At 45.1% G+C, this 24,428-nt stretch overlaps 1 protein-coding gene across 4 annotated transcripts in view; it reads left to right on the plus strand.

The window, feature by feature from the left end:
• The window catches only part of ASB10 (ankyrin repeat and SOCS box containing 10), a 491,601-nt gene that overhangs the window by 274,836 nt on the left and 192,337 nt on the right, over nucleotides 1–24,428 (plus strand). For all 4 annotated transcript variants that reach the window (XM_078662805.1, XM_078662808.1, XM_078662807.1 and 1 more), the window contains exon 3: nucleotides 11,129–11,633. In XM_078662805.1, coding sequence (XP_078518931.1) covers nucleotides 11,129–11,633 — 505 coding nt within the window. The remainder of the gene's footprint in view (nucleotides 1–11,128; nucleotides 11,634–24,428) is intronic.

A 24,428-nucleotide genomic window follows, 5' to 3' on the forward strand; every position in this document is an offset into this window, starting at 1 on the left:
CCCCATGTACGATCGGTGTACGAGCCGTACCCCATGTATGATCGGTGTACGAGCCGTACCCCATGTACGATTGGTGTACGAGCCGTACCCCATGTGCGATCGGTGTACGAGCCGTACACCGATCGTACAATGGGGGTACGGCTCGTACACCGATCGTACAATGGGGGTACGGCTCGTACACCGATCGTACAATGGGGGTGCGACTCGTACACTGATCATACAATGGGGTACGGCTCGTACACCGATCGTACAATGGGGGTACGGCTCATACACCCCATGATCGCAGGGGTACGATGCATACCCCTGTGATCATGGGGGTACGCACCATACTGGGGGGCCGTTCCGTACCTGTTGCGGAGCGACCTCTGCTTTTATGGCTGTTTTCAGCTCCCGTAGAAAAAGGGTCGTACGGTGCGTACTCGACACGTATCGTACTTGCTGGGTCGTAAAAACCAGCTGCGAACTGTACAGATGTCACGTACAGCGGGTTCCGAGGGAGAATCGTACGGAGATTAGAGTCGTGCGGTGTCTTGTACGACTCATACGGAGTACGGCTCCTGGTACGAATCGTACTTCGTCGTACGTACGGGACGTTTACAGGTACGATTCGTACGGGGAAAAAACGCTCCGTACGACGATTCGGAGCACTTTTTACCGGATCGGAATCGACCCCATAGTGTTGGAGAGCTCTCCATTGATGCTAATTTTATTTTTAGGGGAGTTTTCTTGCTTGTGTTTCTTCATTTAAAAGAAACACCACAGTTGAACTCTTTAAATTTTATTTTTTGTTTAATTGTTTTTTAAAACAAACAAAAAAATAAACAAATTTTAGAATACAAAACATATACAAAATTGTTCAGTAAAAAAACGGTTCTCATGGAACCACCTATACTGGTTAAAAATAGAAAAATTGTATTTAGTGAAAGTGATTGCTGTATAAATGTGTGTGTGTTGAATGTTAGAGTTGTGCATAAGTAGTGACTAAGTGAATGGATGAGCGCATGCATACTAAGTAAGTGAATGAATGACTGAAAGAATAGTGCTTGGGTAATTTGATATGTGCATAATTAGTGGCAGAGTGAATGGATGACTGTATGCATAATACCTAGTGAATGGTTGAGTCTAAGCGAAGTGCTTGAGTGATTGCTTGAGTGCATTAATTCGATCTCTCAAATTCTGTAAAATCCTTACATTAAATGAACCATGCTGTGGGAAAGCTATAACACTATCATCCTTTGTGTATTCCACCCAGTTGTCTAACAAAGTACACGTATGGTATCCTCGCTCCAACATCATATAGAAAGCAGGCGTTCTTGGAGGTGGGATAGGAATTCCCTCTCTAGTCACTATTGGTTTGTCCTTTTTAAAGAAATTCTTTATTTTCTTAAGCAACTTTATTGTTCCTGAATTTTTACACTAATGTATCTCTGCAAAACAAAAAAGGAAACCTTTCCGTAATTCTACTTATTCTATTTGTCAGTTCTCGTCCTATACCAGCGCGGCTCACACCAACCGTCCAATCTGAGCTTACTTCATGCCCGCTGCCTGACCAATGCCAGCGCGACCTTTTGGTGACATCAGTATTACTCCTGCTACTGACCCTCCCTTTTAAAAAGAATACGGCAATGTATTTCCTAGTTCTCCTAATCAAATTTCTTGTTAGAAACAACATAAAACAATGCTACCTTGTCTGCTCCACTAAATAAAGAGATAGTCTTCATCTTTTCAAAAATAAATGTTTCACTTCAAGCAAGAATAATGACCAGCGTTATTTTACTTTTCAAACAAGCTCCAGGTGGACTTAGTAGTCCTCTAGGGGTAAGGTCAAAATTTCGCAAGAGGACTTTTTGGTGTAAAAAAAGGCCTTGGTACTCCTCTGGGGATAAGGCTAGAGATTCGGAAGTGGACCCTTTGCTATTTCAGATACTCTACTCACATACAAAATTGCCCCTAAATATAACACCTACAACTTTCCACCGTACAGTATTATAACAACAGACAAAGTACTTCTGCTGTGTGATTTTTTTTATCCACACTCTTCTTCTGCCTACTTCAGGCTATATTTCCATCCCGGAATTTCTCAGGTACCTCCATACCTGTACTTCTAGACAACATAGAACATATCACTACCTTTTCTTGTTTAGAACATACAATCACTAATTATTACCAAACTAAACAATAATGAAACCTTCCTCTGCTATCAGAAAACTGATATAGCGCTACACTTTATCAGGGATCGATACTCATTGATATTTTATACAAATGGCCCATACACATTCACCCAACTCATAAATCCCTGTTGTGCTGGGAGTCAAGTTTTAATGACATGAAAAATTGTTTCCTTCATGGATTCATGTCTAATATTTCTAAATAAAATAACTAGACCTATATAGCAACTCTCTTTCCTCTTGGTCGATGGACCAATTAGTTGAGTAGTTGATGGTAATAACAGTACTATCTAACTAGCTACATAAACACAGACTCTCAGTAAGAATAATAAAAGTTTATCTCAGAATAAAATGTGAAAAGTTAATGCTCATTGCATACAGGTTACAAATGCAAACAAAGAATCTCACAAGAGGGAGAGAAAACAATCAGCAAATGCAAACAGTGTCATACTCATCATCAAATTAACAATATGCATATGAAGGAGTGCATAGATGAAAAGACATAAGTTTCAGCAAAATAATGTGAAACAAAATATATATATGACGGAGTGGATAGATGAAGAGACTTAGGTTTCAGAGACAAAAATACATTTGCAAATGATTATGCAAAGTACGAGTCAGAAATGATAATACAAACCCAAAGGATCTGTAAAAACACCAACACCCTGGCCAAGGAGGTAGTGGGGGTCCCCTGAAATAGAGACAGGAAACAAGATTTCAGGAATCAGGACGGGACAGGAACAGCTAGGCCTCTCTGCAAACCGACAGACAGCGACAAAATCACCCCTCTCTCCTCTCCATCCGACTTAAGCAAAATAATAGCAGCAGCTTCACTAACCACACCCCCAAAGGCACCCCAGTTATACTCTAAAACCTACATGTCCAACCCACATTAGTTGAAACAATTCACAAAATGTGACTGCTTATTGTTTGGTTTGGGAGGTGGTGTATCACACCACCGTGTTCACATTCAAAATGCTGCATGCTCATTGTTCTATATCCTTTGACATGACATAATGTTTGACTCGTTCATTCATTTCAATACTTGAAACATTTCATTCTTTCCACATAAGTTTCTCAGCCACGTCCGCAGAAGAAGTCTTGAGTCCCACGGCCAGTCTCATCTTTTAGCAGGCGAACAATGTTCTCTGAGCTGAACAATCTTGGACTTTTACTCTTCTTCTGCAGTACTCAGCGCTTCTGTCTGTTTTATCAAGTCATTCTTGCTCACTCTCAGCCCCTCATCTATCAGGCCAATTTAGGAAAATGCAGGCCCATTCGGCTCACTATGACGAATAAACATAAGCATTTATTAATGACATGGTAATGCACTTTTCACTGTTAATCACCTACCTTTACACTATCCCCTGTTAATATTTACTTAGCAGAAGCTTAAAACAAAAGTGGCATTATTTATTATTTTTAATGCAAGATGCGAAATGCAGCCTAGACATGCATTCATTTAGTTTTTTTCGAAACGCAAGTAAAATACGGCCTAGTTCTTTCATGTATTAGTTCACATTAGTGCATCCATGCGTAGAAGCAGTTTACCGCGTGTTCATGTGATTTGTATGTTAATTTTCCTCTGTATACTGTTAGTGTGTATTACGGGGTGTTAATCTGAGCAGGTTTTTTTTTTTAAAAACCCTGCTCCATCAATTATATGAAAATAGATAAGGAAATGAGCATCACATGGCTAGCCTACATAAAAATCAACAGTTACTGTGTGGATATTCAAGAATTTGGCAGAAATATGGACACGTTCTTACCCTCTTGTAAACCAACATTTAAGATCCATTTTTTAGCTTGACGAGGTAATAACAGAGGCCACCTTGCCAGTGATTAATGCATAGTATCACATTATAGGTCCCTAAAATGTAGTCCGGGCATAGAGCTACATATATCTTTTGTAGGTCTCTAATACCAACATTGGTTTTTACTTTCCAGGATGAGATTTAACATACAGCATTTTATGGTGTCTTCTCTGAACCAGTTTCATATTCTAGTGGTTTGGGAGAGTGCCCGTGCAATACTATTCCCTCCCAGACTACATTACATTTTTATTTTATTTTTGTAACTCCTACATACACATAAGTAAACATTTGTTATTCCCATTTTTGACACAGCCAAGTTTTAGACAACATAGGGACGCCATGATTTTCTTTTTGTTGTAAATTCTACATACACGTAAGGAAACAATTTTTATCAACATTTTTGAAGGAAGCAAATCTTAGACAATGTCAGTAAGCCATACTTTATGTACAGTCATTACCCTCAATCCACATTTGTCTGGTGGTAGCCAATTATATTTGGTGTGCAATCAAATGGAGAAAGAATTTGGAATAACTTGCTGTTTGCCAGCCAGCTGTACTTAATGCATTTATGCCCTAATAATCAATAAGATATATGCTTTATTCGATCGCTAGTATCATAAAAGCAATGTGCAACAAACATACAGAAGCGATAAGATTATACAATGATTCACATCAAGTTAAAACATGAGTAAGCTAGATTTTTTAATTGCTAAATTTATAATAAAACTATATATATAAAACTAAGGATACTAGTAAAGGAAATAAGTCCTAAGTACATTTTAAGAATTATAAAAACAGGGATATATAAAACAATGGAGGGGAAAGCATTAAAACACCACCAAGCAGTATCATGTAGAATATGGGTTTATAAAGACTTTACAAAAAACACTCACATACAAAAAGAATGCATCTCAAAATAGAACACTCTGTTTTGAAAACACAGGCATTACTCTCAAAGGTTCAAAAGTGGTAATTCCTAGCAGTCTTCGTAATTGGGCCCTCCCCCCAAAAAAAGAAAACTATTCAACATATTGCAATAAATGTAAAATAGGAGAGGAACTGTCATAATTACTTGTCACTCGGCATAGGAGAGCCCTGCAAGCCTTTGTGTCTAACAATCCAGGTGTGACTCAAAAACGTAGCCACCCCACAAGTAAAAAGCATATTTGGATAATTTTGAGGATACGCAGGGCAACCTTATGGTCACGTGTGCCCATGGATTTGCAAATTGGTTTTATCCATTTGATCCTGGCGATAGAATAAGCTGGGCAGGCAAACATAACATGGGACACACTCTCCAGCGGAGCTCTGCAACATGGGCAGCCTTTATATTGATGTTTGTGCGGGTGCCATTTGAATGTTGTTGCATGAACTAGAAGTGTGACTAACCTGAATTGGGTAAGTAGCAGCCTATTGTGTGGGACCTGGATAATATCCAAGTAAGGCTCTAAGGCTCTGAACTGCTTGTGACTGAAATATTCATCTGGCAATCTCCCCAAATTTGGTTTGCTCAGCTCATTAGAGTCAACCCAGTTCTAATAAATATACTTGAGCTCTGACTTGCTGGTTGATACTTGGGTATCCCATGTTTCCAAAAGACCCAGCTGTGTCAGCGTCTTTCTAACATTAGATATCCACTTGACCCTGTGTGCCCCATCCAGATTAATCACCTCAGTCAGGGCAGCAGCATAGTTTGCAAGCTTAGGGGTGCCATTAAGCGTGCCCAAAAATGCAATGAGCGCAACTTAGCAATATCCCTGAGCGACCGTCTACCCATATCAAACAATAGGGGGGTTAGTGGGGTATTACGAGGGAGCATCACCAGATCCCTCAAGAACTTGTGCTCAGATCTGCAGATATCATCAATATTGTCAAAACTCCATAGCTCCGCCATGTATAGTGCGGAGCTAACTGCTTTGGCTTTGTAAATTGCGAGAGCTGGATCGACCGGCCTTCTGTACGAGGACCGGTGTTCTTTGCTTAATGCCCCAACTAAGCGCTTGTGGTTCATGAGCATCTTGGCTAAATGGGGCTTCCGATGCATTTTGTCAGACAGCCGGATGCCCAGATAGTCAAACATGCTTACTCTCTCCCAAAAAGTATAATTTAAAGTTAAATTATTTTTAAAAGACTTGTGAGAATTAAAAAACATGAGTTTTGTTTTAGTGGTATTTAAAACTAATCCCAGAGAGTCACAAAAAAGTTGGTATCTATTTAGCAGTTTTTGCAAACCAGATGGAGTTTTTGACACCAGCAGGGTGTAATCAGCAAACAAAAGGGTTGGGACTTTATCACCCGCCAGGATTGGCGCAACAGCCGAGTCTTCCTGAAGAAATCTCACCACCCCATTGACATGTAAGGAAAACATTGTGGGGGCAAAGACGAAGCCCTGGCGGACTCCTCTGCTAACCGGTATCTTCTCTGTAACCTCCCCTTGGGGCCCCCATTTCACATGGGCATAATTTCTTTCATGTAAATGAATAAAAAAATTAAGAACTAGGGGGGGGGGGGGATACCCAGGTCCGTCAACGTCTGCCACAGTCTCATCCTGGGTACGAGATCGAAAGCAGTTTTCAAATCAATGAATGCAAGGTAAAGGCTACCCTTGCCAATAACAATGACCTTCCAATATATAAGAAATAATCTAAAAACTTGGTTGATCGTTCCTGTGCTTGCCCTAAACCTGGCCTGGTATTGAGAAAGAACATTCTTCTCTTCAGCCCAGGTTTGTATTCTCTGGACCCTGCCTACCAGCTTTTGCATAGCATCGATTAAACGTATTGGCCTATAATTTGATGGGTCTTCCCTGTCTCCCTTTTTAAATATTGGGACCACCATCGCACCTTTTCATGATTCTGGAATAGGGCATCCGTTAGCTATGGCATTAATCAAGAGTTGGATGTAACGCGACCAGTTTTTAGGATCAGTCAGAAAAAGGTCACCAGGGAGACCATCAGGTCTGGGAGCTTTTTCTGGAACTATTTTTGTTATTGCCATTTCAGTATTCCCTTCCAGAAGGATGTCTGTGGAGTCGCTCAACTCCTCCAGACATTCGTCAAAAGGAGAGGAGTCCAGTTTCCTGAACTAGCCATGCCATTCTTGGCTTGTAATATGGTTAGAAGGAATGGAGGGATCTCTGCTATTGCCCGTACTTACTGGGGACCAAAACGGGTTCTTTTTTTTTCCAGACTAGCAGCTTTCAATCTCTGCCAATGCAATTCGTCTCACTCAATTTTTGCATGGTGAAGGACAACCTTGTACTCTTTTCTTGCTGTCCTGACCAGACTGGAATTCTTTGTCCTAATCGCTAAAGCTAGGGCTTGTCTCTTTAGCCTGCATTTCTTAGTAAACCACGAATGTTGTCTTTTTTGAGAAACCTTGGATTTATTGTGATTAAGAGTACCTAAGAAGAAAGTACTCAGCTGCTCTATCGTGTGAGAATGGACTAAAAAAGCTACTGAACAGACTTCAGTGCCCAGCAGGGTTGCCTGAAGCGCTAGTGTGCTAGTAGTAAAGACTTCCCTGTTGCCAGCAATTTTATTTCTCGGGAGGAAACCTTATTTCAGATATCTTTTGCAATTAGAAGGAACGATATCTATAATGGAACTTGGGACCCTAATAATCTGAGAAAGAATTGGTGGAGCCCATAGAGATTTTAATGTCATGCAAAGGATGCTATGATCACTATCAGTTGTGCCGCCCACATGCATGTCTACCATTTTATCCCATAATTTCACATCGACTAGAATATAGTTTATACGTGAAGGGCAACCTACCTTATTGAAAGTATTTTCCCCCTTGGTGTCCGAATGGGTTCTACCATTGGCTGCTCTAAGGTCATACTCAATAGTAAGCGCACTAAGCTGGATTGCGAGAGGGGTCCATTTACTAACTGGGGGGACATTTAAAGGGGAGACCGCCTATTTTAAATCCCCTTCCTCTAGCTCCAACATATCCTCTGAACTCGGAGGCTCGAAAGTGCAATTAAAGTCTCCTGCAACTATAATTCTGCCATAGGGCGAGCAACTAGATAGGGAATGTTCTAAAATTGTCACAATAGGTGATTGTTAGCCTCCCTTAGTGCCTCTAATATAAACATTGAACAGCTCTGATATACTCCCTCCCCTAGGTCCTTTGATAGTAAGTCTCAGGATGTCTGGGCTTAGAGTTGGCAGGACCATGATTAGGCAGCCAAGGGCAATGCTTACCCAAATATTCAGTCCACCTGACGGTCTCTCTCTCCCCTTTGTGTTTGCCGGAATACAGTAACAACCGTAGCCAGATTTATAAAGTGGAACCAGGCTCCAAGTCTCCTGAAATAAACATATGTTGAAATCCTCTATCAAGTTGTTCCATTGTGGGAGTAGTAACTTATTTGATAACCCTGCCACGTTCCATCATAACATTTTTACCTGCTGTGGACGTGAAACCAAAGGAACATCAAAGGTGCAATTTGAGGTTGGATTGCAAGATGGATCTAAGGAATAAGATATTATTGTTAAGTCAGGGGACACGCAAGGAACAATCTCATGTTAACCCTGGGAGGTATGCTTTGACGCATCCCGCATTTCAATCAATGAACCTGTATCAGTATGAAAAACAAAAGATTTGTGTGGGCCACAGTTATAGCTTGGAGTCAGGACACTTTGTTCTCTATGATAGTTAGGCTCAAGAAGCAGTCAATCGACTGCTACGAGCACTGAACCTCCCTTTAATTGGATTTGAGACCTAACCTCTAGGGGTGCTTGTGTTCGTCTAAACTGTATAGCTGAAGTGACAGGGGAGCAAGTTCGAAATTCTAAAGCTAGAAGGTTCTCTGCCAAGTCAACATTGGAAAAAGTGAGTTCAATACAGTCATAGGGATGGGCAGGGACGGAGCATCCACGTGCCCTAGTAATATCTTCGGGAATCACTGGGCGACAGCCCTTGGTATAGCGTATCCAATGTATGACTTTTGTTGGTCAAAGAATCTACACTTTCTATGTCATTATTTTGACCAAATTTGGGTACATTCACCATATAGTACAGTAGTGGCGGTAAAATATATGCATCTCTCCGTTGCAGAGATTTCAATGGAGCATACAAAGGCTGAGCAAAGTCCATGACTCGACGGCGGCCACCTGAAATGGCATGATCCTTGATTGGAGCAGCGAGTCCTGGGCTTGAAGTTACTGGAGTTTTCAAATTTAGAAACTTGCGAGATGTGGCTTATGGGTAGTTTTGAAAGTGAGGGAACATCTCAGCCCAAAACGACCCTTTCGGTGCAAGTTGGCCCAGCCAGAGAACAAGCGTGCTGGTCTTGAACAGGTACCTGTTTCTCGAGCTGGTGTCTAAGTCGAACCGGAGGACGTAATGATTTAACCAGGAGCGTAAGGTCTTCGATCATGCATTTCATAGATATGATCTCGGGCCTAAGGGAGTTAATGAGCCCAGATGAATCAGAAGATAGTTGCTCGCCATTACTATCACCTTGCAAAGTACTTGGTTGTGTCACTTTTCAGTAGTAAGATCAAAAGAAGTGGAGTGAATCTGTTAGAGCAAGGGATAGTGGGCTTCATTAAGTTAACTTCCTTGTAGAGTATTTGATCAGGATGAAGGACTTCCTTCCCTTGATTCTCGGCATGGTCGCTCTCTGTGTCTTTACTCAAATTGCCAGATCCTTTGCGAGCATGTTTATGAAACATGGGAGGGATGGTGGGTAAGTGGATGGGGCTTTTGGGATCAGAGGGGGTTTGGCAGATGTTACTATGTGGCCCCAGAGGATCTGCCACCAGTATGTTTTCACACTTGCTAATGAGCGTGTCTCTTCTATAAAGAACACAATTACTGGTGGTGTGTTTACGCAACTTCTTAGCCCTTTTCCCCTTGCCTACCCTGCTATTCACGGTGCCCCCCGCCCCTACACCCTCCATAGTTTTTCGTTTACCCATGCTTTGAGTGCAAGAATATTTAATTGCAACTATAGATATAGTACAGATTTCTTAGTTGCATTGCAGCTTAATTAGCCCTAACAGTAATTGTAAATGGCTTAAGAAGTCAGTTTATCTTACTAGAAGGTGGGGGTAGAGTAACAAAATCTACCAAGTCAAGAGGCAGTTAGTCCAAGGTCCGAATCAACCAACTTAAATATGGAATCCACAGGCGTGATGAAAGATAGGAACAGTACCTTTATCTTGATGCTTGGGGACTGTAGGGTGGAGGATGAAAGAGAGGTGGCCCACCCCTGCCTCTTCTTGGCAATGACGGGCAAGGACAGGCCCGCCCTTGGCCCAGGCTTTGCCGCTGTGGGAGAGGCAGCGATATAAGAGCGTTTGCCATGCCTCCCCCTCAATGGCGGCACCTGGTGTTAAGGCAAAGGGCGCTGGGACTTGTAGTCCGTCGTGCAGGGATGAAGCACTATAGATGCCAGGAAGCGCTAGTGGATGTAGCTGCTGGCATTTCATTCCCCTTTTAGTCCAGCACGATGTTAACGGTAGCCCCAAGAAACGGGGGCAGGAGCAACAAAACAGCAGCGGTGAGACCTGCCCTATTAGGATTAGCTATGATGGTTTTAATGAGCAAATTAACACTGAAATGGATTTATCGAGTTATGAGATCTTTTTCTCTTTTATTGTTACATTTATGCACATGATTACTATATCTCTTTTTTATCCTCTCTTTAATGCATGTGTCTGCTGGATGATAGTTACCAGAGAGAAGGGGGCTTAGACAGATGATTGATATGATGTAGAGTATAATAGACTGGTCATAATGAGGTGTCATATAAAGGATATTAATCATGGAGGAGATAGACCGAGGAGATTTTCTTAGAGGCGTGGGACTCAAACAGATTGTTAGAATTAGTGGTGAGGGTGAATGGGCCTAAAATGATAGAGGTCAGGGCGGTGACGAACAGGGAGATATGGCTGCCATTCAGATACTACAGTGGACACATTGATCTATTTCAGGCAGTCGAAGGGTGTGTGACATAAAGAGGGGGCTAAACAGAGCGGATTGTCACATATGAAGGGACTCGGAAGATGGTTGTCAGGAGGATGATGGGGATCGGACTGATGAGGTGGGCATAGAGTGAGGTGGATAATGAAAGGGTGGCTCAAATTATGTTTCTGACTCATACACACTAATTTTGATGCTCTTTTCCTGCAGGTGTGCCAAGCTTCTCCTACAATATGGGGCCTGTGTTAACTACCAGTCTGAGGAGGAGGCTGACACTCCGTTGCATATCGCAGCAAGGCACGGACTGGAGGAGCATGTCCATTTACTCCTTCGCTATGGGGCCTCTGTGGACAAAAAGAACAAGGAGGACCAGACACCTCTCAATGCTGCTTGTAGCCAGCCCCACGGACCCAATCAAATGGACCTCTACTACAGGGTCTGCAAGGTGTTGATTGAGAGTAAAGCAGACATTCACACTAAAGACAAGGATCAGCAGCACCCCCTCCACCTAGCCTGCAAGAATGCCAATTCAAAGGTAGTGGAGCTGCTGCTGGAACTGGGATCCAGTGTAAACATTATGAGTTACAGCGGGAGCACAGCCATGCAGTACATCCTGCAGAATGTGGCTTATAAATTGGAGCATCGGCCTGAGAACGTTGTACGGGCATTGCTCAACTATGGTGCCATCCGCATCTGGCCTGGAGCTTTAATCAAGGTACATCAATAGCCCCTGAAATGTGGATATGGGGAGAACATTTCTCTATGAAAGAACATTGTTGGCACTGCTAGGATTGGAGTGTCAGTCTGATTTTAGTTAGTGCTTTATACTAGGTTTGGATAACCCTGAAAAGGAAGGGAGGCATGAACCATGGTGATCTGCCGTGGGCACATCATTTGGTCAGAGGGAAAGTCAGGATTGAAAATTTGTTCTTCAAGTTCAACCATCAATACTTATTCCAAATATTCTCTCTCTTTTTTTTTTTTTAAACTTTATTCACAGCTGCAATATCGCGTATTTCCGCAAGTACATTACACAGTGTCAACATATCAGCTGGTGTTTCCTATTTTCTCCCCGTGCATGTCCCCAACTTATCGTTTCCCAACAGTGATACTAAACAGGAGACTTTCAACCTTAGTAATATACAATTCCGTTTCATTTCAGCATCATACTTCGATACAAAGGTAGTGTCTCAACATCCCTTCACCCTCCCACCTCCCCCATCCTTTTGTGTGCATGAACTTCCCATCTCCCGGCGGTAGATCAATTTTCCCATCAAAAGTGTGCTCGGGCGTATCTGGCTGTTGTAGTCAGTAATGTATGTTGCCTCATGGGGTATTACAGGTAATAATACTAAGCATAAGGTTGACTGGGGCACTCCCTCACTCAATATATTCCTCGTTCTCCAGTGTAATGAGCATAGCCTCCCATTCTTGGAAAATTGGGAATTTCCGGAGGCCTCGTCCTTCCTCCCTCCGAAGTGTTGTCCCCTCCGCCCTTCCCCATTTAAGTACTTCTGCCTGCCAAAGGAGTATCCCTGGGGGTCTAGGGGACTTCCATCTCAATGTGATCGTCCTGAGTGCTAACAGCAGTGCTAGGTCCAGTAGTTTCAATTGGGCCTTTAGCGCCTTAGGTCTTCTGCGCAAACCCAACAGACCGTACAGCGCCTCCTCCGGCACCGGCAGGTTTGTGACCATCCGCAGCGTCCGGCATACCCCCAACCAATACTCCCGGAGTCGTGGGCACAACCATAACATATGTAAGAACCCAGCCAGGTCCTCTCCACAGCATGGACAATTATGGGGAGAGCTCGGGAACATCTTATGGAGCCTCATAGGGGTCAGGTATGCCCTGTGTAAAATTATCGCTTGTATAAATCTGAACCAGACATTACGAGATACCCGCCTGGGATGTTCTAGTATCGTGGCCCAGTCTTTTTCCAACAGCTCCTGACCCGTGTCGCGCGCCTATGTTCGCATAAGCACGGTGAGTGAGACTGCTGCATGTGCCCTAACCCCCGTGTACAACCATCTCACTATGTGTCCTCCCGGTCCCAGATAGTATAGCAAATGTACTAGTTCGTGTTGTGTGGGTTGTAGGCGTTGTGGTGCCCACCTGTGTTGTATGTAGTACGTGACAGCGGCATGTAGTAGGTACAGTCTGGGGGGGCACCAGTGGCCTGTACAAAGGCCTCATGAGTAAGAATGTGATCTTCTCAAAAAAAGTCCCCAACTCTTTCCACGCCCGCCTCGTGCCATGACCAAAGCGCCCTGTCAGTAAGCCTGCCTTGTGGCGTCGGAACACCCAGCAGGGGAATGTTAGCCGCATACGCCTCAACCGAGGACGTATATGCTAGGGCTTTCCGCCAACATCTCAGAGCTGTGCGCAGGAGTGAGTGACACTCCGTAGGAATGCGGCTCTTCGGGAGTAGCAGGGCGTGCAACTCTCCCCGTCTCAATCTGTCAGTCGTATAGTCTATTTCGTGCAAGTTCCGTCCCGCCATCCAATAAGATAGCCATTGAAGTTGGCTAGCATAGTAGTAACCCCTAAAGTCAGGGGCCCCCAGCCCACCGGCTCTGGTGCCCAACTGTAGCTTACAAAGGCCAATCCGTCGTCTCCCCGCCCCCCAGATCAGGGTGGTCAGGAGCGAATTGAGGGTGTCAAAGATAGACTGTGGCAGAATTACCGGTAGATTAACAAAGAAGTAAAGCAGGCGGGGGAGCATGACCATTTTAGAGATCGCGATTCTTCCCATGATCGAAAGTGGCAGTGTCGTCCAAAACCCCACCGAGGCACGGAGACTTGAGATGGCTTTGTTAATATTTCCCGCTATCTGGTCCTCCTGTCGCCTATAGACCTGAATCCCCAGGTATTTAAATGTGGCAGGAGCCACCGGGATGAGGTGAGCCCCAAAAGGTATGGAGCCGGGATTCAGAGTATCCCAGAAGTAGAAGCCAATGGACTTCTCAGGGTTAATGGCCAGGCCCGAGATGGTGGAGAAGGATTCAAAGATCTCGTATATGTCCATGTGGTCAATCTCCAGGTCGCGGAGGAACAACACTATATCGTCCGCGTAAATCGATATCAAATGTTGGACTCCACTGCTGGGGATGCCCCTCCATTCCATCCTGGTCCACAGGGCCACGGCCAGGGGTTCCAGGGCCAGGACGAAAAGCAGTGGGGACAAGGGGCAGCCTTGTCTAGTGCCACGATGGATCGCGTATGCATCAGAGATATGCCTCCCCGTACGTGCCCTTGCTGACGGAGCAGTATAAAGCAATCTGATCCACGCCAAGAGGGGGCCAGGGATCCCAAATCTCTCCAAAGCCGGGAACATATACGACCAGGCCAGTGAGTCAAAAGCTTGTCGGAGGTCTAAGGCTATACAACCAGCCCTAGGGAGGGTCGGAGGAGTGAACGCCATGAGGGCGTGCAAACGTTGCATGTTCATGGAGGTGCTCCTACCCGTAAGAAACCCGCATTGATCTCTGTGGATCAGGGTCGGGAGGTGCGTCTGCAATCTCAGCGCTATAATTTTGCTGAGTATTTTGTATTCCGTGGAGAGCATCGATAGCGGCCTGTAGTTTGTCATCTCTAGGGCATCCCTCCCGGGTTTAGGTAGCAAGACAACTAGCGCCTGCATCGTGGATTCAGGCAATCGGCCTTCTACCAGTGCCGCTCGGTAGACTTTCTCCAGGACCGGCACCAAGATATCTGAGTAGGTCACACAAAACTCCACTGGGAGTCCATCCTCCACTGGGAGTCCATCCATGCCCGGCGTCTTCTTGTGGTTCAGGGATTTAATAGCCACCCGTATGTCGTGTTGGGTGATAGGGCCCTCAAGGTCCTTTTGGGCCTCGGCGGTCAGGACTGGGAATTGGAGTTCAGACAGAAAAGCAGATATTCGATCTGGGTCGGCGCGTGTAGGTTGCGCATATAATGCAGTCAGGTGATCATGGAACGCCCTGTTTATTTCAGTTTGCGTGTCCACTAGATGTCCGTCCCGCGTCCTAATCCTGGTTATCACCGGAATGTGTGGGTGCTCCCGAATCAAATGGGCTAGCAATGCACCCGATCTATCTGCCTTTGCATGTTGTCTACGGAGGTGTTCTTTGTGATCAATGACTCGTAATGTTTGAGAGTATCCGCGTGTTTTATGTTTTCCAATTGTAGTTCTCCCCGCCTGGTGTGATCGACCCCCACCTCCCGCTCCAACCGTTTAAGCCTGTCCTCTATGTCTTGTAGTTTCCGGTGTGTTCCCGTCTAGCACCCACTAATTGCCCAATCGCCGCTCCACATATCACCACCTTCATGGCATCCCAAACCACTAAGTTCGTAGAAGCTGTGTCCCAGTTTTCAACAAAGTATTTTCCCAGTGTCTCGGACAAGGACGCCCTGAAGGGGCCATCCTCAAGTAGGAGCGGGTCTAAGCGCCACGTGGGGACCGGGGTACGGACCTTCGCCCAGAGGAGGGTGCACGTCATGGGCCTATGATCCGAAAATGTTTTTGCCAAATATTCCGGATTTTCAATTCTGGACATCAGCTGTTCGGAGCAGAGGAATCGGTCTATCCTAGTGTGGAGCATGTGTATGTGGGAGTAATGTGAGTACTCCCTGTCCTCAGGGTGGAGGGAGCTCCAAACATCTCGCAAGCCCCATCCCGCTGCCCATGTATGGAAGAGCTCAGTCAATCTAGAGACTCCCGCCACCTGTAGAGGGGGATGTGATCTGTCACGATCCAGATCCATGATCATATTCCAATCTCCACCTAATATCCAGGGGGTAGTGGTCCAGTCTGCTAGCGCCAGTCCCACTCTCTGCAAAAATGTATCCTGATCAAAATTCGGGGTATAGATACATCCCAGCACCACTGGTGAGCCATCTAGCGTACCCCTCACTAATATGTACCGTCCCTGATCATCCACCCTCCTTTCTACTTCCAGGAACGGTGTGCCATGTCGAATCCAGATGGCTGCGCCTCTAGAGAAAGCAGAGTAGGTCTTAGACAAGATCGTGCCCCTCCATATTTTTCTCAGTTTAAGAGCCTCTGATGTAGTAAGATGGGATTCCTGGAGAAAAGCTATCTGAGTGTGGTGTCTCAACAGGAAGGCATGTATTCTGTGTCTCTTCTGAACCGCCCCCAGTCCTCTCACATTCCACGTCATGATCCCATACTTTCCCTTCGTATCAGCCATAGTCAAAAGTGTGCCTACTCTGCAACCTCCACCGCCCACCAGCCTGAGCCCTACTTAACAACCGCCAGGAGATCACCCACCCCCCACCCTTAACACAATAAAGAACCAAAACGGTGCAGCTATAGAACCAAGCTGGGCCCAACAATTGAACAAGTCTCGAAAGGACCAAAGAGTTAGTGCGTTCGCCATCGGGGGGTTGGCCGAGCACCATGTCAGTCTTCACTTGCAGCCCAGCGGGCTCCGCCAGCTCTACGGCATACTGTGCTTGGGGCAGTGTTACCAATGTGTAACGGGGGAAATAGTCCCTGATCACCCGTGCCTTACATTCTTAACGAATTACATCCGTTCTCGACAAAGCGTAGCAACAGGATACAGACGATGTCATCAATATCAGCCACCCCTGCCAGGTCTATCTCCCCCACAGACCCAACAGCAGTCACTGTACAGTACATAATCAAGTAATAGAAAAATACAATACAGTTTGCAGTCCGTTCAGCTACTTCCGGTCAAGGCTCCGTTCCCGCAGTTATCCATATTCCAAATATTCTCTACTGGCACATGGAAGGTGGAAGGAGGCTCTCAGAGAACACTGTCAATAGGATGACGAAAGGCAATGAACTAGACAGGTTTGTAAAATGTTGCTGATGGTTAGAGAAACTTTAGAGAATGGACACCCAATTTTTTGGGGTGATATGGGGTGTGAACTGAGAGGCGCTGCAAAATGGTTTCGAGAACAAAGAGAGAGAAAAACCTTGAACAATGTAGACTCAGTGGGGGAACCTGTGATAATGTGCGAAATATTGGTTAAAAGTATGTCTCTGGAATCTGGCGAGAAACATACATGGGTTATAGGAAGTGATGCAGAAGGCAAAAGATAACTCATTAAATCAGAGGGGGGAAATTAACATATAAAAAGCGCTGGAAATAAGAGGCGCTTGAATTGTGAGAGTTGCAATGGGTAATGTAGGATAAAAAGGAAACTTGATAGAATACCTTGGGAATGTATGATTCAAGTGCTATTCAACAGACACCCCATGAATGTGATGTGTGGTAGAAACTACAATAAGAATATTCTACCCTTAACCCCTCTGGCTTCATATGGCCTCTTCTTTTCCCTAGTCTCACTAGTTATTCTGCCAGTACTACTCTTCTTTATGTATGCTTACAACCACTCAACATGCATACACCACTCACAATCACCCCAGACAACAATATCCCCTACAAACTAGTCCCTATACACAATATCACAACTGAAGATAATCCACCGCACTCTGTTTATGCTCACCCACTTCATCTACAAACCCCAAGTCTACCACATCCGTCATCCATTCCCTCCTTACCATGTCATCCTATAGCCATACCTGCCACCCCTCTGCAGAGAACCATAGACTTTGTCAGAACATCCATTCAACACTGGCTTCTCTGAAATTATACTGTGGCCCGTTGAGGGGTCAAAACACCCTCTCCATCCTTTAGACAGAGACTGCAAACACACCTAAGTTCTCCATCTTTTTTTTACAGAATTGGAAGATGAGGATAGCTTCCATCTACAATATTAAAAACAAGGCACTAATCTCTGACTGATTCCTATCTCAGTCTTCAAAGCAAATACAGTGTGGTCAGAAAGGTGGGTGGTAGATGGGGCATTTTCCCCAGCCTCATGCTTTTGTAGGCTCTGTGCTTGTGCAGCAATATTTATTTATAGATTTTGAAGCACGTCTGTCCTTGTTTATTATTGGTAAGTCAACTAACGCTAATATACCACTAGATGACACCAAATGATGGAAAGACTGTATATTATTTTTAACTTAAAACTGGTGTTTGTGCTATGTGGGACCATCCAATACGTTTTTAACCCAGGCTCCAAAACAATTTATGAGAGGCATGGCCAGACTAGTAACACAAACCAGCCCTGGCAATTCAGTTGGACCAGCCTGGGGTGGGGGTGGTGGACTGGAAGGGAGGGATCCTACTGAGAATCACTGCTGCTGCTTTTGTTACTGGGGCCGATATTGCAGCACTGCAGCAAAACTAGACCCCAGTACCAAAAACGTCCCCCACCATTCAAAACCCGGCCCCCACCCTTCCGGGCCAGCAGGAAAACACTTGGTGCCTGCTTTGGCCAGTCTGGCCCTGATGACAGGCTTGAGAACCAATGGTCAGTGGCACAGTGAAACAAGCTTTGGCAAAGCATGTAGGTCTCACCTATGAAAGCCTGAGCGATTGTTTGCAATGCCATTAGCTAACGCCAAAATGGCCCCAGCACATCACAATGCATGCACATGTGCTACAATGCATATGGGCACATGGGACACCATTTTAATATGGGGTGTTGATTAAAGAACATCCATTCCAAGGTGGTGGTCGATGAGTATGCATGCATCCTAACACATGCATGAACATGCATTGTGATGCACCTGTAGCCAATTTGGCATGTTTATGTTGGAACAGAAAATTAACATTTAAATTAAAAAGTACACAGGAGCTCAAAAAGGCTATTGAGTGGCCTGGTAGCACTTTGCAGTTGTTGGAGTCTTGTACAAACAAAATGAAAAAGAAATATCAAAACAGGGAGCAACGGGGGAGTGGGAGAGGTGGAGGGTGCACATCAGAGAGTGCATAGAGTGGCAGATGAAAAAATGAATGGGGAGCAACAGAGGTTGGGACGAGAAAGCAGAAACAGAGTGCAGCAGCCCAGGGATGTTAGGCATGTCATAGAAACATATGGAGTGCCAAAAGGCAAATAAATAAAATAAATCTCCTACAGTCAGTAGTATAAGGATACAACTCACCTATTCAGAACGCTGAGAGGCCGAAATGCTCCTGGGCGGTATAAACACAAAAGAAGGAATGCCATTGAATCAAGAGAAGAGACTGGAGATAGACAACAAAGCCATTCTGTCATGAGCAAGTGGCTGACCCAAAGCCGACTCTAAATATATGGTATGTATTGGGAACCATAGGTCTGCAACACACATCTGAAACTGTCCATAGTGGCGACCTAACAGCCCAGGAACCTGATTTTGAGTTTGGAATATTGTCTGCCTTTTCCTCTGGCATGGAGTAATTAATCTGTTCACCAGGCTGATTGAATTCCATCCGCTGTATTTATAGTTAGTGCTTAAGGCCCACCAACCGTGGTGATGGAGTTGTCTCCATCAGGCAATCCATGGTACTTCATCATTGGTAACATCTCCATCAACATTGATATAACTGAAATCTGCCTGCTTTAATTAGAGCTGTACACTGTCAGAGCCAGATGGATAGATGAGAATAACAGAGTATATAAAGATCGAATGCGTCTTGTCTTCCCATTGCTGACATTTCAGTCAAATGGAGCCCTTAGATTTTCAGAAATTGAAGTAACAGTTATGGTGAATGTGATAGTTGAGCCACAATTGACCATACAACAACCATGAATAAGAGAAAAAAATAGTGGACAGAATTGAGGATAAGGTAAATGGTATATCCCACACCTGCTGCTCACAGGAGGATATTCTCAAGTGCTGGAAAGACCTGCGGGGGAGACTTGGGGCTAGATGTAGGTAAATGGCATTTACCGATTCGTAAATACCGAATTTTTACCATTTCGGTATTTACAAATCGGTAAATGCTATGTAGGTAAATATTCTTTAAAAATTACCGAATCGTTAAGATTCGGTAATTACCGAATCGGTATTTACCGATTCGGTAATTGCCATTGATTCCTATAGGCCTTGAGGCCCATAGGAATCAATGGCAATTACCGAATCGGTAAATACTGATTCGGTAAAAATACCGAATTGTCAAGGGGGACAGGGTGTCACTTTGACACTCTGTTGCACCCCTGATTCTGGCTTGTGTGCCATGTGACACACATACATGCCCTTAGGGCATGAGGTTGAGGAGCCTGGGGAACCACGTGTTGGCAGTGTACCTAGAAATGAGGGAACCTAGGGCCAGATGTAGGACACCAAATACCGGTCGGTAACGGGCGATTTCGGCCGTTACCGACCGGTATTTGGTTTTTGAGATGTAGGGGGCCCACATTTTAACGATTCTGTAAATTTACCGATTCGGTAAATCTAGATGTAGGGGGCACTTAAAATAGTGCCACAGGCCCTTTGGAATTCGGTATTTACCATGAAATACTATTTCATGGTAAATAACGAATTCCTGTGTACATGCACATCTGTGCATGTACACCTGTGCCATACATGCCTGTGGCACTATTTTAAGTGCCCCCTACATCTTGATTTACCGATTCGTTAAATTTACCTATTCAGTATTTTACCGAATCGTTAAATATTGGGCCCCCTACATCTCAAAAACCAAATACGGGTCGGTAACGGCCGAAATCAGCCGTTACCGACCGGTATTTGGTGTCCTACATCTGGCCATAGGTTCCCTCATTTCTAGGTACACTGCCAACCCGTGGTTCCCCAGGCTCCTCAACCTCATGCCATGGGAAGACAACATGTCTTCCATATTCCACACTGAAGGCATTACCGGAATTCTATGGGAAATGGAGACTGTGGAGCAATGTTACCTCTAATTATTTTTGTTTGCAGCAGCGCAGCATGTATGTGCAAACATTTCTGAGCTGTAAGCGCAAAGGAAACTCACCAGGAGTCACAATGCGACTACGTGTGTGCTACTTATTCTAAGAGTCTTCGGGATGCATTATTTTTCTTTCCCTTTTGAAGGAATGGGCTAAAAGGTCTATATTTCATTATAATTAGTCCAGTTAGGTTGGCTAAAAGCCTTAGGTTTTAGCTAAAGCTCTGGTTTGGCAGGTAGAGCATCTCTAAATAATACAATATTTTATTATTTGTCTCTACACCTAGAAGTATTATTGCTCTGAAATTAAAAAAAGCCTTTATGCACCTCTTTGTTATTATTTTAAAAGTGCCTGATGCAGTCATCTCCAATGTGCCGCTAACATGTGTATGTGGCATTATTACTCCAACTTTTCAAAACGTTTGATGCTACTCCTGAAAACAATTGTGCTCTTGCATCCTCTCAGATATGCTCTCACTTATTCCATCAAACTGACGATTTCACTGATTCTAATTCTTTTTTACACGTTCATAATTACTCTTGCTCTTTAACATTCTAGAAAATTCAGCCACTAAATACACTTGGGCTACTAATTGCGTTTCAAGTGCAGGGGCGGCTAGTGACAGTTGAAAGTGGTGGGGCGTAAACTAATTTGCATATTGCACCGCAGCGAGCGAGCCCGAACCACCTTGCATCCATCCATACATCATTCATGCATCCACCCATCCATCCATCCACCCACCCACCAATCCATCCACCAATTCTGCATCCATCCTGCATCCATCATTCATTCATGCATCCACCCATCCATCCAGCATCCATCATTCATTCATGCATCCACCCATCCATCCATCCACCCATCCAGCATCCATCATTCATTCATGCATCCACCCATCCATCCATCCACCCATCCATCCTGCATCCATCCATCATTCATTCATGCATCCATCCACCCATCCATCCACCCATCCATCCACCCATCCATCCACCCATCCACCCATCCATCCTGCATCCATTCCTGCATCCATTCATGTGCCACCCATCCATCCACCCATCCTGCATCCATCATTCATTCATGCACCCATCCATCCACCCATCCATCCTGCATCCATTCATCCACCCATCCATCCATCCACCCATCCAGCATCCATCCATCATTCATTCATGCACCCATCCATCCTGCATCCATCCATCATTCTTCCACCCATCCATCCACCCGTCCAGCATCCATCATTTATTCATTCATGCATCCATCCATCCACCCATCCATCCACCCATCCATCCACCCATCCATCATCCATCCTGCATCCATTCCTGCATCCACCCATCCATCCATCATTCATTCATGCACCCATCCATCCACCCTGCATCCATCCTGCATCCATCATTCATTCATCTACCCATCCTGCATCCATCCTGCATCCATCATTCATGCATCCACCCATCCATTCATCCACCCATCATTCATCCTGCATCCATTCATGCATCCACCCATCCTGCATCCATCATTCATGTATTTTTATGACCATATAACTTGCACACAGCTTGTCAGTGTTTAATACCAGTCTCGAACCTTGTACTCCAGCACCAATGATACATGATTAATATTAATTGTTTTTAAAAACATGTATTTATTCGACACCAATTTCACACCTTAGTCGGAACATCATTTTTATTTGTTTTTTAAAATATCTATTTATTTAACACCAAAGTAAGTCATGTATACATTTTTATGGTTCGATAAGAGGCTCGAACCTGGTTTCCCAGCACCAAAGTCGGCCGTGCTATCCGTCAGGGGTTATGTAACCGGGCTATGTAGTGACCAGCCAATCCTGCGCCAGGATTGGCTGGGGGGGCACCATGACTCCTCGCCCAGTCGCCCTGTGTAACCCCGGGGGCTGCGGCCCGCCCCCTGGTCCTCTCTCTAAGGGGGAATTCACAAGAAAACGATCTGCGCATGCGCGGGCATGTTTGTGCCCAAAAATACACTTGCGCAGCTGCAGCAGCCCGATCCTTCTCCCCCCCCCCTTGCGCACTCCGGGAAGGTCGGATGTCTCCCGGTTTCCCGGCCGGCAGACAGCGCGATTTTTAAAAATAATTGTGTTTGGCTTCTACTGACGACGTGGTGGGTCCATGGGGCTTAGTGGGGCTTCGCCCCTACGCCCCAATGGACGCACCGCGCCTGTTCAAGTGCAAACTTCCATTTGTGCTTGAATTTGGATTATCATTCCTATTGTTTTACTCTCTGGATTGTAGTTAAAAGCCTAACACAAATTAAAGAGGATAACAATAATGTAAACGCCTCTTTGTCCATCTTGGACTGTGTGAAAGCATGTGAAATGTTAATGGATTCTCCATTCCAAGGGCTGCAACTCAAGGTGGGTGCAAATTGTGCCCCTGCTACATATTAATGTAAACTGTAATTACCTCCCGTCCCTCCCTCGCCTTCCTTCTTCCTTCAATGAGACTCCCTTGCTCCAAGATACCACTCCCACTTCTTGATAAAAACACCCCTCACCCCTGCCTCATCCTATTCTTTTTTGTCTACATGTTAGATTCATCTTCCGGTGTTTTCGGCGGAGCCTGGGGGGCTTCAATGGATGGTTCACTGGCAGTTGCAGTGCTTCTGCCGGCATACTCCCTAAAGCGTGGCAGGAAAGGATCACTCTCCACAGTCGTCGGGTGGAGTCCGGTGTTGCCAGATTTTTTAAGCATTCTCTAGCCTAAAGCCAACCAAAAAGTAGCCCAATATTGCTACTTTAAGGAGAGGTGCAGGGGCAGCGTCAAGCAGGCGGTAAATGCATTGGAACGGATGTTGCAGCAGGCTGCCAAGTAAATATTTGTCTAATAAAGCTCTTTAACATACTACTTTCCTTGAGCGCTGTATATATATTTATAATCTGGCACGTAGCACAAACCAAAATTTTACTGGGAAAAATATGTTTTGTTATGTTATGTTATTTTATCTTTTGTATAGCGCAACGGCTACTCAAAAAGAGTGTCCCGGCGCTTTAGGTAAGGGAAGCTGCTTCACCATAACACAACACAATTAAAATGAGACAGCAAAACAAATACGGTAAGAAGGGCTACTGAGGGGCCTACTGGATAAACAGCCAGGTTTTAAGACCCCTCCTAAAAGCAAGAAGACTGGTGGCCCCCCGGAGCGAGAGCGGAAGCGAATTCCACATCTGTGGAGCCAGCAAACCGAAGGAGCGGCCACCCAGGCGCGCTCTCTTCACTCGCGGAACAGCCGCCAGGAATAAAGATTCTGACCTCAACGAGCGAGCCGGATGGTAAAAGGCCAGTCTCTTTTGGAGGTATTTTGCTCCCACCGCATGGAGAGCCTTGTAGGCCAGAGTCATTGCCTTAAAGGCGATCCGTTTGCGGATGGGTAGCCAGTGCAGCGTCAGCAATAGACCCGAGGCGCTGGCTCGTCTATTTAGACCGAAGATGGCCCGAGCCGCCGCGTTCTGCGCAACTTGGAGCCGCTGCAGCAAGTACTCTGGTAGGCCCAGGTAAAGAACGTTCGCGTAATCCAACCTGGACCCGACCAGAGCCTGCACGGTCAGCTTCCTGTGTTCCTCAGACAGCAGAGGTAAAAACCTCCGCAGCATCTTTAGCAGGCCGAAGCAGGTGCCAGTCACCCCAAGGATCTGGGCTTTCATCGTTAGCCCCTTGTCCATCTTGACCCCCAAGTTCTTAGCCATTAGGGAAGAACACGACGGGGGGAACATATCGATGGGCCACCAGGCCTGCCAGATTGGCTCCGTGTCGCACC

This window comes from Lissotriton helveticus, chromosome 10, assembly GCF_964261635.1.
Source record: "Lissotriton helveticus chromosome 10, aLisHel1.1, whole genome shotgun sequence".
NCBI classification, from domain to species: domain Eukaryota; kingdom Metazoa; phylum Chordata; class Amphibia; order Caudata; family Salamandridae; genus Lissotriton; species Lissotriton helveticus.